This window comes from Pocillopora verrucosa, chromosome 10, assembly GCF_036669915.1.
Source record: "Pocillopora verrucosa isolate sample1 chromosome 10, ASM3666991v2, whole genome shotgun sequence".
In the NCBI taxonomy this organism is placed as follows: Eukaryota; Metazoa; Cnidaria; class Anthozoa; order Scleractinia; family Pocilloporidae; genus Pocillopora; species Pocillopora verrucosa.
Genome location: NC_089321.1, coordinates 13,054,969 through 13,071,964, shown reverse-complemented (window position 1 = coordinate 13,071,964; position 16,996 = coordinate 13,054,969). Strand labels below are relative to the sequence as shown.

The 16,996-nt window shown below is 37.9% G+C and overlaps 2 protein-coding genes across 2 annotated transcripts in view; one reads left to right on the top strand and one right to left on the bottom strand.

Moving 5' to 3' along the window:
* LOC131773091 (uncharacterized) overlaps nt 1-16,996 on the bottom strand; it is a 176,258-nt gene that overhangs the window by 129,485 nt on the left and 29,777 nt on the right. The gene's annotated exons all lie outside the window — the stretch shown is intronic.
* On the top strand, nt 9,338-10,665 carry LOC136284052 (uncharacterized). The gene has a single exon (XM_066173830.1). The coding sequence runs from the start codon at nt 9,534-9,536 to the stop codon at nt 10,326-10,328; it is 795 nt and encodes a 264-aa protein (XP_066029927.1). The 5' UTR covers nt 9,338-9,533; the 3' UTR covers nt 10,329-10,665.

Genomic DNA, 16,996 nt, shown 5'->3' with positions numbered 1-16,996 from the left:
CACATTCGCTGCACTTTTTCTTTACTTCATTTATTAATTTAAGTGAGGTGCCTCTCCCATAAGCCTGCTGGCTTCCTGGGTCTCCTCGCCTTCTAGCTATAACCGCTGTGAATAAATTTTTTGTATTGTGTAAATAAGGCAAATAAAAGATGATGATGATGATATAAAGCCAGAAGCCGGAGACAAAAGTACACAAATGGGGAGGTCGTTGTACAAATAGAGCATCAGTAACTACGTCATGTTTCCATATAAAACGATCCCTTCTTTTGTTTCTCGTTTAGTGCCCAAAAAAACGATAGGGTGCTTCTCAATAAAAAGACTGACGTTAATAAAAATCGTTTCGTGAGCATGGAAACGCTTAACCAAGGACTACAAAGACAGAAACAAACATACAGCCATTGAACACTTACGCGTCTAACTGTTTATTGAAAAAAAATTAAATTGCAATTGCTGTGAAAACCAGAACATGAGCAGATGACTTTTTTTTTCAGAAGAAATCGACGGTTCGACGAATGTTTACGATCGGATAAGAAACACGAATCGTGGGAACAGTTAGAATTCATTGGCCGACTGATTTAATCAATTACCTCAGGTAAACATTATAAGTGGACTGCATCAGTAATAATACAAACTTCTGTAGACGAGAATAACAGATTAGTCCTAAACTTTTTCCAATAAATAGAACTTTTGGAATTCACTGCCACATATCTTTATTTTAAACCAGTGAAAAAGGGAGATATTCTAAGATCACAAAAAATACGTTCTACGTTGCCACTGATTAGCCACTGATCAGCCAATTGGAAGTGTGCAGACCTTGTGCAAAAAGGACGTCATCGCTTAACAGAATCTGCATAGTCATCTTATTTATTTAAACTTCACGAGTGTGTGTAAACTCTAAGAAGGCCATGAACGCGTAGAGTGAAGGTCGTTTGAACGGTAGAGTCGCGAGATGAACAAGAAAGAGATTATAATGGATAGTGTCAGTCTGTAGTTCAGCATAATACATTATAGCGGAGCTCGCAGAGCGTATACAAAATGGTAGTAGTAACCCATAAAGCCGAAAAAATTTGGACTTATGACCGTACGACCGTACCACCGACCGTACAAGGTGCTACTTTTAACATACGTGGTCAACTGTACCGCGGGCACGCCAACGCCACGGCTTTGTCCAATAGTCCAGTGGTCAGTGCACTGGGCTCCGAGTCGGACGACCCAGGTTCTAGTCCTGGCCGGGGCAAGGCGTTGTGCCCTTGAGACGTGCGGAAAAAAAGTGCCAGCTCCGCTTTTAGGCTTGGCTAAATCTAAATATAATTCTCTACTCATCTTGTCTGTGAGACAAGACCGAATGCCACACAAATTGACATACGGTAACCACGTTATCTCTCTAGGTAAAGCCATTTCTGCTTTTGTTTCTCGTTAGTGCACAGCTTGTAAGGCTGTGTGATAATGAAGATTTCTATGATCTATTGCCACAAATACCGGATTAATCTTTCCTCTTTTTCTCCCTCGGTGAAATAAAAAAAAGAGAAAAACTTGGATCACCAAAAATATGTGTTCTGCGCTTCGAGGCAGGACCGGAGACTGAGAGGCTTATTTCCAATTGCAAGCAGAAGAAAACTCTGTAAACATTGGGCAACTGTGAGTCAAAAAGTAATGTACGGAGGGAAAACAATCTGCCTTGGCCAGAAGAATGAAGGTTTGGATCGTAGCATCAAAATTTGAGAACGTTTCCGAACATGTGCATGAGGAAATTTGATACACACATGATATTACCTTGTATTATTTTTGTACCCTGTGTGACGAAAGTGTTTGGTATTACTGTATACGAGTTTGGATGGTTACCATCATTCTGGATCTTTGTGACTTTTTGGAAGCTTTCAAACAAACTTACATATTAAGACCTAAAACAACTCGCTATCTTAAATAGTTCTTTTGGGCTAATTTTACCCATTTCCGGCAAAAAGCGAAAAAGATTTTTAGTATCCGAGAACATACTGACTTAAATTTCGGTAACCAGAAACTCTATGTCCTTTCAGAGGACCTTTATGTGAAACTCAGGCAGCAGATTTCCATGTCAGCGAATGAAAGATTTTTATCAGAAATAAAACGAACAGATACACAATTGTAACACAAAGAAGACTATTATTAATTTGACTGATTGTTTGCCGAAGTTTAACACCGAAAACTTTGTCGGAAGCCAGTTTATTCTCATTGGGACCAATGGAACAACTAGAAAGAAATCGTTTTTCGCATTATCCTCCGACGTGTGCTTTACCAAGGTAGCCCCGTATTCCATATCTCATTGAAAGCACTGTAATACTTAGAGGCAATATTTATTAACTGAACTAAGTGTTAAAATAAAGAGGGGCAAGTTTCCAAAAACTAATGTGGTGCTTCGTCGGTGGAAGATATAAAGATACATATATTTATGCATTTTCCTTTTAATCAAATAAGTTGATATTTCGAATTGGTCACTGTAAAGAGTTTCAAAGGCTGATAACTCAAGCGTTAGCCCCTCCTCAGACGTTTCCCGTAAACCCTCAAAAGAAACATGAATATTTGCATATTAAATTAGGTAAAAACCGCGCACACACTCAAAAGAATAATCAATCAAACAAATGGCTATGGGAATGTTAGTTTTCATGGTCGATTTTACACCTTTTACAAGCCACGGTTTACCCTTCTCACTTTCATTCTAGATATTATCTTACAAAAAAATTGAATTGTTGGTATTCAGTTTGAAAAACGCATTTTTTCAAACTGAAAAAAAGTGCGTAATTTTTTTTCCAAGCATTGACCTTCGTGGGGTGTTGTTAAAATAAAAGACTGATTTACTTAAAAAACAAAAGTATTTTCCCAACTCCAAGTGTATTCAATATATAAATAAAAGTTAACAGAAACAAATACAAGGATTATTTATCGCAGAAATGTCTAATTAAGCAGCGCTGTTGCCCCTGTTGCTGTTCTTTATGAAGTCGCTTGCTCCCGAATTTTCTTTATCTTCTCAAATTATAGTCTAAAGTGCAAGCGAAATGCGAGCCTCTAATACCAAAACAAGAGAAAACAAAACAGTTGCTGTTAACAGGCTAGTATCTGTTACTTGTTCCTTTATGCATTCTTGTTTGTTTTCTCCCTTTTATACTTCGCGTACAGTGTGCAACTTGTAAGACTATGTGAAATTAACTTGAGAACTACAGAGATTTAAGAACATAGCCAACTATATTTACTTTTTTTCAGACGGAGGAAGGCAAGCAAACTGAGAATTACTACGAAGTAAGATATAAATAATCTCAGTTCCCTTTTGATTTTGATGAGAATATACCCGTGGATGAGAAAACCTCACTGATTACTTACGTTTAAAAGAGGAGGGATTGTGGAAACAGCTTTTGGCTCTGGTCGTGTCTCTCAAAGAAATGAAGGTTTACTCTCAATAAATCATGACATGTCTTGAAGTGAAGTGTTGCTGAATATTCAAAGAACCCCTTTATTTTGTCGCACCGGCGACGAGAATCAAACAAACAACTAAGAATGCTTACCGATACAGTACAACAAAACGTCCAATTGAAGATTTTTCAATCAAAAGCTTTCACTCAGAAAAACTCTAAAAATCGTAAGTAAGAATTAAGGGTAACTTCCACGCAAAAACTTGTCGACACTTGCCTCGCAAACCTTTCTTATTTTGCTTCAAAAACCTATATAAATAACCGTCGATAAGTTTGAGGTACCGTTCCAATTAAATTAGTTGAAGACTTAGCGATGAAAAGTTCAGATGAATCTCGATCACATCTGAGAGAAACTGAGCAAACTAGATTGAAAACAAAGCAAAACTTATGCTTCATATACAAAGGTGACTGTTTCATCAGGGTTTCTAAACACGAGGAAACCGATGAATGAACGAGGCAGCGAGACGAGTGCTTTTATTGTATTTGAGTGTTTAGAAACCCTGATGAAACACGAAGCCCGAGTTTATAGAATGGCTTCTCCAAAGGGTCTGATTTATTTGCAATAAACACAAAAGCAAAACAGAGATCATGCTTGTATTTAGTTTTTGCTTTCTTTTGTTTCATTAAACATGAACAGATTTGTTAGGCAGTGTGATGGAATATGTTTTTGTGTTTTTTACAAGTACGGCTTTTTAATGAGAGGCAGTATCACTTTGCATTGACCTCGTCTGTTGCGATTTTGAAAAGTGGAATAAGCAGCTATGCCAGGATAAGTCTTGCCAGTTTCGACCACCAAAGAAAGCCAAAAAGAAGTTTCTTTGCTCGAACTTTCGAAGACTAAAAGTCAGTACAGTACAAAGAGAAACATTGCGGTCACACGGAAAATATATATATTTTTTTTCCTGAGATGCGAAGGAAATTGCTTATAATTAACTACCGTATTTGGGTATTCCCGAAAAATACGGGCCATGACCATATGTATATATTTCAGTAAAGTATAAAATTCCGAGACTGTATTCTGGCATGAGTAATGCGGCGAGATTTCTCTCTCAGTCACAGGGGTTCAATTTACAGCTTCTTGCTTAGAATTCGGTATACCAAGTTGCGGTGCTGCTCTTTTGAAACCGTTCGCGCTCAAAGGGCGACTCGTAATTATTTGAACAAGTGATTTATTAATGATAAATTACTTTAACTTTCTAGTCAAATATCACAGTATTAGCAAAAGCATAGCTTCGCTGAAAAGGCGCATTGGAAAAATGTCTCAACGATGAAATCCGAGATACGGACAGAAACCTTTTAGATGAACCAGTCTGCAACTGAGGCTGGCACACACTCCGGAAGGATACAGAGTTTTAGTATTCATGGTCTAGAAAACTGGTGCAAAGAAAAGGTGGTTTAATTGTATGTATTGCATTTAAAGTAGAGAGAAAAGAGTAAAGCAAAGTTGTTCGACTTATTATTCTCGTACTTAAGAAGCTCATCCTATTATATCAAATAAAATAATTTCTTTTGTTGTTATGGATTTACTCCAATTTAGTCATTTTCCACAACTGAAATACAATATAAATACACTGTAAATAAACACCTTTAGCTGATTTTTTTAAAATTTGCACTCAGCTTCGTGCTCTTTGATTGTATTCAAAGAGCACGAAGTAAACTGGATGATATTTCCAGTTTACTTTACAGAGATGCACACCCTGCAGCCGGGGAACGATCCAGCTTTAATTCTAAGCATTGAGCAGCGCTATTCCAACGTGTTTTGTTTATTATCGTGGTTGTTAATCTATGACACGATGCTTAAATCAGTTTTAGTCAATAGAATGTGCCATGATAAAATAGAGAAAATGAAACAAACATACATAAATATTCAATGTGTACTCCAAAGAGTAAAAATTGAGACACTGTCAATATAAAAGTTACTAAGATTAGTTACCATAGGGAACTAATAAATTACCTTGAAACCTTTTCTCCAGCTCTAGAATGAAAACAAAATGTACAATTACGATAAAGTTTGCAAAATCATTTCAGTCCCATAATGAAACAATGTAGAGAACCTACAGATCCGGTGGCTGAAGGGCGCATAATGTTTTCCAAGCATTAACCCCCGCGAGGTGTCGTTATAATGAAACACTTATTTACCAAAAAAACCAAAGACGTTAGTATTCTCCTAACTCCAATTGTGCATTCTACACGTAAATAAAATTTAACGGAAAAAAAACGCAAGGCTTATTTATTCGCAGAAATATCTTATAAAGCAGCCGCTTATCTTCGCTGCAAAAACAAAAATAAACGTTTTCAAGGTAAATGGGAAACCCGAGACCAATCCTAGCTCACATAGTCACACCGCGAAACAGTGATTTATGAATACATTGACAGGCCTTAGAAACAAGCCAAAGTAACGATTCAATTAAGGCCTTGTGAAACTGTATTTCTCCCTTATTCCAAGTTTTTGCCGATTTACGGTATCGTTGGGAAATGGAAAGAAAATAGAAAATTATTTACGTTCCTGAACGATGCCATAGATCTGCGAAAGCATGGAATTAAAAAAGAAATAGAATAGCTTAAGGCCAATCGCACATTTATACTAAGATACTTAGATCAGTTTAACAAAATAAAAAAATTAGTTAAAAAATATGCAGTTCATAAACACGACTTAAACTTTTAGGCACGACTTAAACATTCCGAATATGGACACCCCCGGTCAAAATCCACTTGCGGATGTGGACACCCTTCGCAGATTTGGACCCTTTATCAAACTTTCCTTTTAAGCATCGTTTGTGTCATATTTGGTAACTAATTGTATTTGGAAGCTTTTTGTCGATGTTCTTTTCAGTGACAAAACAACATTCCTCAATAAAGATAAAGAAAAACAGCCATTTTGTTTCATTTCTGCCGAATTTCTTATAGCGAGTCGTACCGTATACGTAGGAATTAAATACGAACAAACTACAGCATTCGAACTACTGAAATTGTTGTAATAAATCCTTGCTTCTTCTGATGCGAATCAACATTGGTACAAAACGTCATAACGATAGTGGAGACTGTTGCGTCCAGTCACGAGAATAACTCAGTCTGATTTTCTAATTAAATAGCATTAAACAGTTACTGAACAAGAACGAAGTAGCTGCTCTTACTACAAGTCGTTTGTAAAGCCTACGATAAATAAAAATGTTTCTATTCTTAACTATTGGAACTCTCAGCTTATTTTCAGATGCAAATCAACATCAACGTCTATGTCTTAACAGTAGTGGAGACTACTACATCCAACTCAATTTTATTTTCAAATTTTAACAATTATTAACCGTTGAGGGATCCGAAATAACACTTTAAAAATTACGAAGTCGTTTAGAGTCTGGCGGTCAGCAGACATTACAGAGCCACTCGCCCTCCGGGGCAGTTTAAGTACCTAGCAGCTCAAGTCCAACCATTCCTCGCTAGACGAACTGTCGTAAACCCGCAAATGTTCGTTGATCGACGTTGAACAAACCCAATTATTTTTCCTAGTGTGGTGAATTTGGACAGATTCTTCAGAAACTGCAGAAAACGATGTTTGGCAGAGCAGCGTATCTTGCCAGCCATCAATGTTCGGAAATTGCTTCTTTAAAATGTCTTGTGATTCATTAATAAAGTTGTCGTCAAGGCGACCGTTACTTAGGATTGTATTACGATCTTTTTCAAGGACATTAACTTTAACAGACTTGGTTAGTTTTGTCGAAGTGTTTTTGTCCCCTTTGTCAGCACCAGATTTCAAAGGCATCTCTACCTAAGTGTTCGTTTTTGGGTGTGACTGTACCGAATGATAATAGAAGTTTAGTCTTGAGCTGTCAAATGGTGTTTTCAGCTCAGTACAGTCTTCGTTTCGGAGATTAAAGAGACCCTTTGGTAACACCTTGCTGATGGTAAAAGGACCTAACCAAGCCCGCTCCAGTTTGCCTCCTTTTCTTGCCTCGTTCCGTAAGTTTCTCAGCAACACAGTGTCGCCCTCCTTGAATCCTAGTGGCTGGTGCTTTGCATCCTACGACTTCTTTTGCCGCTCTTGTGCTTTGTCAATGTTCTTTATTGCCTGAACCTTCGCCTGGTCACGAATGTACATCATGACACGAAATTTCTCATTAAATCGGCGGGTGCATCTCCGATTTTGTCAGAGAGTGATTCAGTACTGCTAGGCTTTGGCCTGATTTCCGTCTCGATGAGTAGCACGGGTGCACGGCCAAACATTAAATCGAACGGTGTGAATTTGGTGGAGTCATTGTTATTGGTTCGATAGGCGAACAGAATGGACTTGATGTGCACATTGTTGAAGGCCTAGATGTAATAACTGTCCTAAATGTAATAAAGTCCTAAATGTAATAACATTTGGTTCTAAATGTAATAACATTTGGTCCTAAATGTAATAACATTTAGTCCTAAATGTAATAAGCCTCCAGTGCAATCGTTGAACTCCTTCAGTGTATTGTTGTTATAGCGGACATCCGCATTGAGATGTTGAAGTGACAGCTGTTGCACCAAAAAATCCGCAGACCAATATACATGTCAATGACGCTGATATCAATCAGCCTCTTTTTATTTGCTATTAGTCGAGAGGCATTGGCTGTAAACCGTTATAATGATGAACAAATGGAATCAAATGACAGCTGGCGAAACAACAAGTACGCTGACCAAAACCTCTCCATGTATCACTGACTCAGACTCTTAAGTACAATAAATTTTGGAAAAAATTGAGAATGTTATTCTTGCGTGATTAGTGTTGGAGTTAACAAGTCATAAACCAAATTACAAACTTGGATAAGGGAGTCTGCTGACTTGTAGGTAGGACAATTTGCAGGCTCGGATATACATTTTTTGTCTTTCCATGCCTGAATAGACCTTGTTATCATGCACATTTTGTTTCCCAATTCGGGCCTCTAGAGAATTATTACTATCAAATTCTCGAATATCTTCATGAGTATATGAATATAGACAAAATAATTTTTCTCCCCAAGAGAACATAACTGGAACAATTATGTTCTCTTGATCTTGAAATGCACGTAACAAATCCGACAAACGGATAAAGTATTGCATGTATCTGCATCAAATTATATACTCAGCTACTTACATTTTTAACAGGTGTAAATGCAAAGAAGCTGCTGATCAGCACATTATCGCAAATCATCGGCTCAGATTTTCAATCACAAAACAGACATTTAACAAAAATTTGGGGCATGTCATGAACGAGCTCACCGACGAAAATTTTTTGGGCTCCAAAATTAAAAGGCACTTGTTACTTAAAAAAGTTCCAGCTGCCGAGGTCGTGCTGTAATTCGAAATAAGCAACAGGTCTTTTTAGCGCTTACTTGTCACTCTATTACGTTTCATATGAGGCCGGAAACAGTCACACGAGGGAGATATGATAAACATTAAAAATGGCTCTTTATGTTGAAGGCTGTAAATGATGTCCCGGTCCCCAAAACCTCAAAACCGCAAAAAATTGTGCCCTTGCTCTCTGAGATGCGAGTACATCTAATCGCGTGAGCCGTTTCTTAACGGATATGCTAATTGATCAGTCAAAGAATTAAAAAAAAAGTAAGGAAACAGGGATTGCTCGATGCAGGATCTCCTTAACGATCAGACATTAGATAAAGTAGAATGAACTGACTCTGAAACTGACTTTTCTTCTACTGAATCGGCACTATGAAAATGACATGTGCGTAAAGAGCATAACTTTCCAGTTTCAAAAAAGCTGGCAGTAACACAAAGATTTGCCCAGCAAATTTTTAGGAGTAAGTCGAGCTGAAATACGAACTATTCTAAACATAGACAAAAGTAATCATCGCCGAAATGCTAAGTTTCTTAATAAGGCGAAACTGACACCCATCAGAGCCAGAGACGTTCATGTCAGGCACCAAATAGATTTGATGGATATGAGCAGAAAAGGATATTATCTTCAAAAGATAGTCAGCTGGTCAGCGGTGAGTTGGTCAGGACGGACGTTACTTTACGAGCTCCGCTAATCTTAATCAAGTTTGGATAATTTTTCGTTTCGTTTTGGATAATTTTTCGTTTCTTTTTTCACGATCGTTTTTCTTTTTTTGCTTTCTGAGAGATTCAAGAATGCCCGAGTCTGTTGCTAGCCTTAAGAGAGAGAACAGTAAGCTTAAAGATCAACTGTCTGTCATGGCGGATGAGATTGCTAAGATGAAGGTGATGCTGCTGGAGCAGTCAAAAAAACCTGCAGCGACTAATGACGAAGTAGAGCATAGCTTAGAATTCATGAGTAAAGAATATGATGACTTTGAGCGATTCAGGGTCTCTGCTGGTAAAGAACTTGATCGCTTAGGTGCCATGCTTGATGAGATTGCTGTTGAAGTTAACAGAGTTTCCAGGAGCATCGATGAATTTCAAGAGTACAGCTATCAATATAATGTTAAGATTGTTGGTGTCCCTCAATTGAGTCAAGATGAATCCTCGGCTTCTACGAGTGCGCTATGTGAATGTTTATTTAAGGCAATTGGATCCGCTGTATCAATTCATGACATTGACACAGCCCATCGAGTCCCAACGAGAAGCAATGACAATGGCGGCCCGCGGCCAATCATTTGCCGATTTATTAGACGATTGTCAAAAGATGATGTCATGAATCATAAAAGAAATGCAAGTAAAGTTGCCCCATCTGCTGTTGGTTTACCTGACGATGCCTCCCTTTCCGCTGTTAGAATTTTTGACCATTTAACGCCAAGGATGCAAAAGGTTTTATTTGAAGCTAAGAGGTTCAAGGAGCAGTTTCACTATCAGTATTGCTGGTCGAAGGGATCGCTTGTTTATCTTCGTAAAGATACCACGTCTCGAGCCATCAAGATTAAGGATATCACGGACCTGCACCGATTAACGAATGGACGTGAAGGCTAAGTATTCATGTTGATGTAGAGTTGTTTGTCTGTTTTTAGATAATAAGTATGAGTGTTAGCAAGAAACGTGTTCGTTGTACAATTAAATCTACCCTAAGCGAACTTCCATACGCGAATGTTGATATTATTAGAGCTCATGGACAGTTTAATAACATTCTCAACAGTGACTTACCGACCAAGAAGTACTTAGACAAACTTCATAGTATTTATGATTTAGATTTGTTTCGCTTAAATACCGAATCAACATTAAATCCCGACAGAAACTTAAGCATGCAACAAATTAGATGTAAATATTTCTCACCCTATAGTTTTTCTATGTTTAAAGAGTCTTTGTTGGAATCAGATAGTCAATGTCCTTTCTCTATGCTTCATACTAACGTAAGAAGTTTGCGGAAAAACATTGATAATTTTCAAGTCCATCTTTTAGATGAACTTGACTACCAATTCAGTGTAATCGGTATTACAGAAACAAAAATTACAAATTCATCTGGGCTAGATTTCAATGCCTGCATACCAAACTATCAGTTTGAATATGTCCCAACACCTCTATCATGTGGAGGTGTTGGATTGTACATTAATAATTGTTTGAAATATAAGGTTCTGGAGAGAACATCTAAAGACGCTTTTCAGGCTTTATGGATCGAAATTGAATCCCTAAAGAGTAAAAATATCGTTTGTGGAGTGATTTATAGGCAGCATAATGATCCGGAACAATTCCTCCAATATGTTGACTTTACTTTAGAAAAACTTAGCTCCTCTGATAAAGTTGTTTATCTTATGGGCGATTTCAATATTGATCTCCTCAAATCTGAAATTTCCGATTACTCCCAAATTTTTTGTTATCTTTACAATGTTATTCGTTCTTCCCGGTAATTGATAAACCAACTAGAGTCTACAATAATTCTGCCACACTCATTGATAATATATTTCTGAATAGATTTGATCATAAAATTTCAGGTGGAAATATCGTGTCAGACATTAGTGATCACTACTCCCAATTTTGTTTTATCCACAGTCTTATACCAAAAAATTTTACTGCTAAACATAAAATTCGCGATTATTCCAACTTCTCTGAAGAATGCTTTATTAATGATGTCTTGGATACTGATTGGGATAACTCAATGACATATGGATCTGTAGACAAATGCTTTTCTTCCTTTTACAATAAATTTAACAAGCTCATTAATAAACACGCTCCTCTCAAAATTTTATCTAGGCGCAAGGCTAAACAATTTTCCAAACCGTGGATAACTAAGGGCCTACGTAAATCTATCAAAATAAAGAATAGACTCTTTTATTCAGGAGATATCTCAAAATATAAGCTGTATAGGAATAGAATTGTTAGTCTTTCTCGTCTCAGTAAAAGATTGTATTATGAAGCTTACTTCACTACAAATCTAAGAAATGTTAAAAAAACGTGGGAGGGGATTAATGAACTATTGAACAGACAGCGTAACAGAAAAACAGTATCAGCCCTTCAACGCTCTAACAACTCTGGAGTAACACAAAATCCGTCTGAAATAACCAATATCTTTAATCAGTACTTTGCGTCTATTGGGCCGCGGCTTGCACGCAATATATCACCTTCCAGGATAAATTTCCAGGACTACCTTGTCGGCACTAATCACTTTAAGTCTTTCTTTTTTGATCCCGTCGTTCCATCCGAGGTGGACTTGGAAATCTTGGCTATACCCAGTAATAAAGTATATGGCCTATATTCTTGCCCGGTTCATCTTCTAAAATCTGGGCGCCATATCCTTTCTCCACTCTTAGCTGCCATGATGAATAAGTCTATCTCAACGGGTATTTATCCCCATCTTTTGAAGCATGCCAAAGTAATTCCTATCTACAAATCGGGAGACGAAACTGATCCATGTAATTACCGCCCAATTTCCCTCCTTTCTGTCTTCAATCGATTATTTGAGAAATTGATGGCTAAACGTCTTAAATCACATTGCGAAAAAAACGGTATCTTTTTTACTTCTCAATATGGATTTAGAGACAAGTGTTCAACCCAACATGCAATTTTAGATATCTTAAGCAAAATTCAAACTAATATTGATGCAAAGTTATTCTCTTGTGGTATTTTTATTGACCTAAAAAAGGCATTTGATACGGTGGATCACTCAATCTTACTGCACAAATTATATCATTATGGAGTCAGAGGAATAATTAATAACTGGTTCTCTTCGTACTTGTTGAACAGGAACCAGTCGACTCAAATTGGTTCAACCGTGTCGAATATAGAAGAGATAGTTTGTGGTGTCCCTCAAGGGTCTGTACTTGGCCCCCTTCTCTTTTTGATTTATGTTAACGACATTTACCGTTGCTCCCAGATTTTTGAGTTTTACCTATTTGCTGACGATACTAACTTGCTTTATTCAAACAAAGATCTTAAGGATCTTGAAAAAGTTGTTAATGATGAACTCGCAAAAGTGGGTGACTGGTTGGACGCAAACAAACTTTCTCTTAACACTAGTAAATCTAACTTTGTTATTTTCCATCCTTACCAACGCAAATTGGACTACATAGTTCACTTGAAAATTTATAATAACGATCTTAAAAAAAGTGTATCTCTAGAACAAAAAACTTTTGTGAAATATCTAGGAATTCTGATAGATAATAACCTCTCTTGGAAGTATCATATTGATTATATCTCATCTAAAGTTAGTAAAGGAATTGGTATAATTGCCAGGTTAAGACATCTTGTCCCATTTGCCACACTTCTTAACATCTACCGCTCCTTAATTGAACCCTATATCTCTTATGGTCTTATTGCCTGGGGACAAGCTGCTAACACTCATTTAAATAAGGTTCTCATTTTACAAAAACGTGCTCTACGACTAATGTATTTTGCGGATAGCAAATCTCATAGTGCCCCGCTATTTGTTAACTCCAGAATCTTACCAATAACTATGCTCTATTCTCATTTGGTTTCCTCTTTGATGCATGACATTGATAATCACCGTGCCCCGTCTAATATTTCTATGCTCTTTATCCACTCCGAGCAGGTTCATCACCATTTCACAAGATTCTCAGCAACGGCTAATCTGTACGTTAAAGCGTCTAGAACTAACCAACTTTTATTTTCTTTTGCTAGAATAGGTGTAAGATTGTGGAATAGCATCCCAAAAGAACTTCGTATTAAAAACAGAACCCCGTTTAAGCGTGAACTTAAAAATCGCCTGTTAAAACTTTTGGAAAATGAGGAGATGAATGTTGATATACGCTGCTCAGAAATTTGTAAATATCTCTTGATAAAGTAACTCTTCGTTTAAGTCTTGTTTCAATTGTATTATATATCTTGATAACTTTGCAATTGATTATTTAATTATTCAACGGACTTAATTTTATTTTATTTTATTTAACAATTGTATTTTTATTAATGATTATCTTTGTTTAATTGTATCGGTATGTGATCCTTAGCAGAGACAGCACTTGTTTTAGAAGGGTGGCCCGCCTAGAATAGCTTGCTAATTGCGGGTCACCTAGGACTGTGATAATATTGTATTGCTAACAAATAAAAATTGATTGATTGATTGATTGATTGATAGGTCAGGACGGTGTGAAGAGGGCGAAACAGCTCTCTCTTTATCAGAGAATTCTAAATAACGACCCCAAGGAGGTGATAGCTTACAAAACACCATTTGAAATATACTTTGTACGAAATTGTAACGCCTTCAGAGAGAGCAGATTACAAGAAGAAATCCTTCCTAGTGCTGGGAGGGTTCGCCCAACTAAGAATTACAATCCTCCTAGAGGTGGCGATTGCCAATTTGCTGCACTACTGCACCAGGCAAAGAGAATGGGCATTTTAAGATCTCCTGAAACCATGAGGAAAGAAATAGTAGAGTACTTAAAAAGTAATCCATTCGATAACAATGGCTTCCCTCTTTTGGAGCATTTGGCGAATGATGAGGTCGCTTGCTGACTATATAACTCATATGGCGCGCGATGGGACCTATGGGGATCAGATTAGGCTGTATGCAGCAGCAAACTTGTATAAAATCGACATCCAAATAGTTTCCTCTCTAAGAGTCGGTGGGCAGCATGCGTTCAATCCGTGAGCAAGTGTTTCAGCAGCTACCGTGTACCCTGGACATTTTGCTCAGAACCAAGGCGAATTATATGTGAGCCTGGAACAAGTTGCCGATCACCGATAGGCCTATCTTGCCCGCTCGGGATTGCCTGCATTGATCCCGCGCAAGAAAACTTACAAAGTTCGTAACTTTTGGACGATGTCGACATATACATATAAAATATTAAACGACCCTCCTAGGTTTATTGTGCTACAAACACAGTCAGCTTTCACTCTCGGCTCTCGAAATAAGTCATTCTTGATTCTTATTAAAGCGAAATCTTTTTCCGTACAATGGATCCTTTATTGATTAAGCTAAGAAAATATAAACTCTCTCGACCAAGCTTGTTCGGTCAAAAAAAAAAAAAAAGAACTCGGCCAATATCCAGCCATTTTGATCTCACGCTTGGTCAATAGCACAGATGAATATATTTCATGCAGACCCATAGAAATCTGGCAAGGGAAGACAGTGCAAAAAACGCGCTTCCGAGCCCGGAATTTGTCTAAGGTATAGGTCAGTGCACTTCCTTTTCCTTGCAATTCGGTTCATGAAGTGTTAACTTCAGCACTGATCATACAAGAATATCGTCAAAATCTGTTGCGCTAATTAAAGAGTCTGAACCAATGATATAAAGAGAGCTACTGGTCAGCGTTCTAATTGTTGTTACGTTTGTCAATTTGATGCCAAAAGCACATCAGTATAAGGGTTTGTACCAAATGCTTCTCAACTTTTGTCTTTAGTAAACAAAAAGACGCTGATTGATATCAGCAAACTTGCAATATGCCATCAATATTGGTCTTAGGATTCTTTGGTGCAACAGCTGTCACCTTAACATCTCAATGTGGATGTCCGCTATAACAACAATGCACTGGCGCAGTGAAACGATTACATCGAAGGCTTATTACATTTAGGACTTTATTACTTTTAGGAGAGTTATTACATTTAAGCCTTCAATACACATCCCAGTCATCTTGGTTGTCGTTCACGAAGTACACTAGGGCTCTCGTTAGAGTCTGATTCATTATTTCATCAAGACCATGCGGGTGGTACACCGCACTGATCCTGTGGTCCGTGCCACACAACTCAAATAGCTCCTCGTTGACCCTGTTGACGAATTCTTGGCTCTGGTCGAACATCACAATTTTCGCCACTCCGTATCTGGTGATCAGGTTGTGCAGGAAATCCGCCACATCTAGAGGACCGATAAATATTTGTCTAGTAGAGCAAGTCAAGTTTAAACCAAGCTTGAACTTGACTCAAGCAAGCTTAAAAAAAAGCTATCCATATCTTGTAACTTTGCTACATTTTGCAAAAAAATAGTTTAGGCTTCGTCAAAATTGTTGCAAATTTTTGATATTTGTGACAGACTATACGCAAGGAAAATCATGTAACTGAACTTCCATCAGAAGGGTTATTTTGCGCGCCTATTCTAAAACGAGCATGTTGAATTACTTTCCTTAATAAATTGACAATTAACGTGGTAAATAATTATATAACAACATGTGCTAAATATCCTTAAATCTCAGTACTCTACAATTAATTTCGGATATTACATAACTCCAGCCGATTTCTCTTTAAGAGGAGCTGCCTCTGGCCACTTGCTGAAATAGTAAGTAGAGGTGATCAAGTACTTATTGCCACGGAACGTTTCGGGCATATGTCCTACCAGATCGATACCAATCCGATGTCACACAGTCTCCTTTACTTAAATCAGGCATAGCTGGGCAGGCTTTTCCAATTTCTTTGAAGTACGCTGGCAAACATCGCAACGCTTGACAATTTCAGTCCTCCAACAATCGAACCCAATAGTAGCGAGATGTAACCTGGAAGAGGAACAGGAACACAAAAGTTAGGAGCGATCAACTAAATTGTAACCACAATTTTAAATTTCAAGAGAAGCATCTCTGAATTAAGTACAAACCTTTTCTCTCGTCTTGTCACGGCCGATGTGACCAGCAAGTTTGTTAGAGTGACAAGCTTTCAGTATTTGCTGCTGCTCGTCTCAGCTGTGAACCCATCTTTCAGGCTAACCATTTTTCTGACCAATAAAAAACAGCGCACCATCTTCAAGAACAAATTTTTGGGCTTTCTGGCGTAAATCTCTTCCCTGATCTTTCGAAAAATCGATCGGATGCTCGTTATGGCGGAGATAGTGAAAAAACTTCGTTGTAAGCTTTCGTTTCGGCCATCGCTGACGGAAGGAATCACGAGAGTAAGAGCCCGTTTACATGGAGGTGGGGGACCCCAGGTAGGTGAGGTAACCCGCCTAGCCGTGGTCGAAAAAAAAAAAAAACGCGTCTACATGCAATCTTACAACCCCGGGGCGCTGAGGTGAGGTTTCTTGAGGTTGTTGTTGCGCTTGAAATTAAGGAGTTTGAGCAGAGGCGTCCCAAGCTCTCATCTCGAGAAAGATGACAAATTAATTCTCGGGCACATATGTATTTATTGATGAAAGCGTCACGCGTTGTGTTACGCGGTGTTAGGTTACGCGAGAATCCGTTGACTTAATACGTTATACGGAATAGTTTGGGAAACGAAATATGGTCGATTTACAACGCTAAATATTCCGAAATGTGAACATTTTACATTC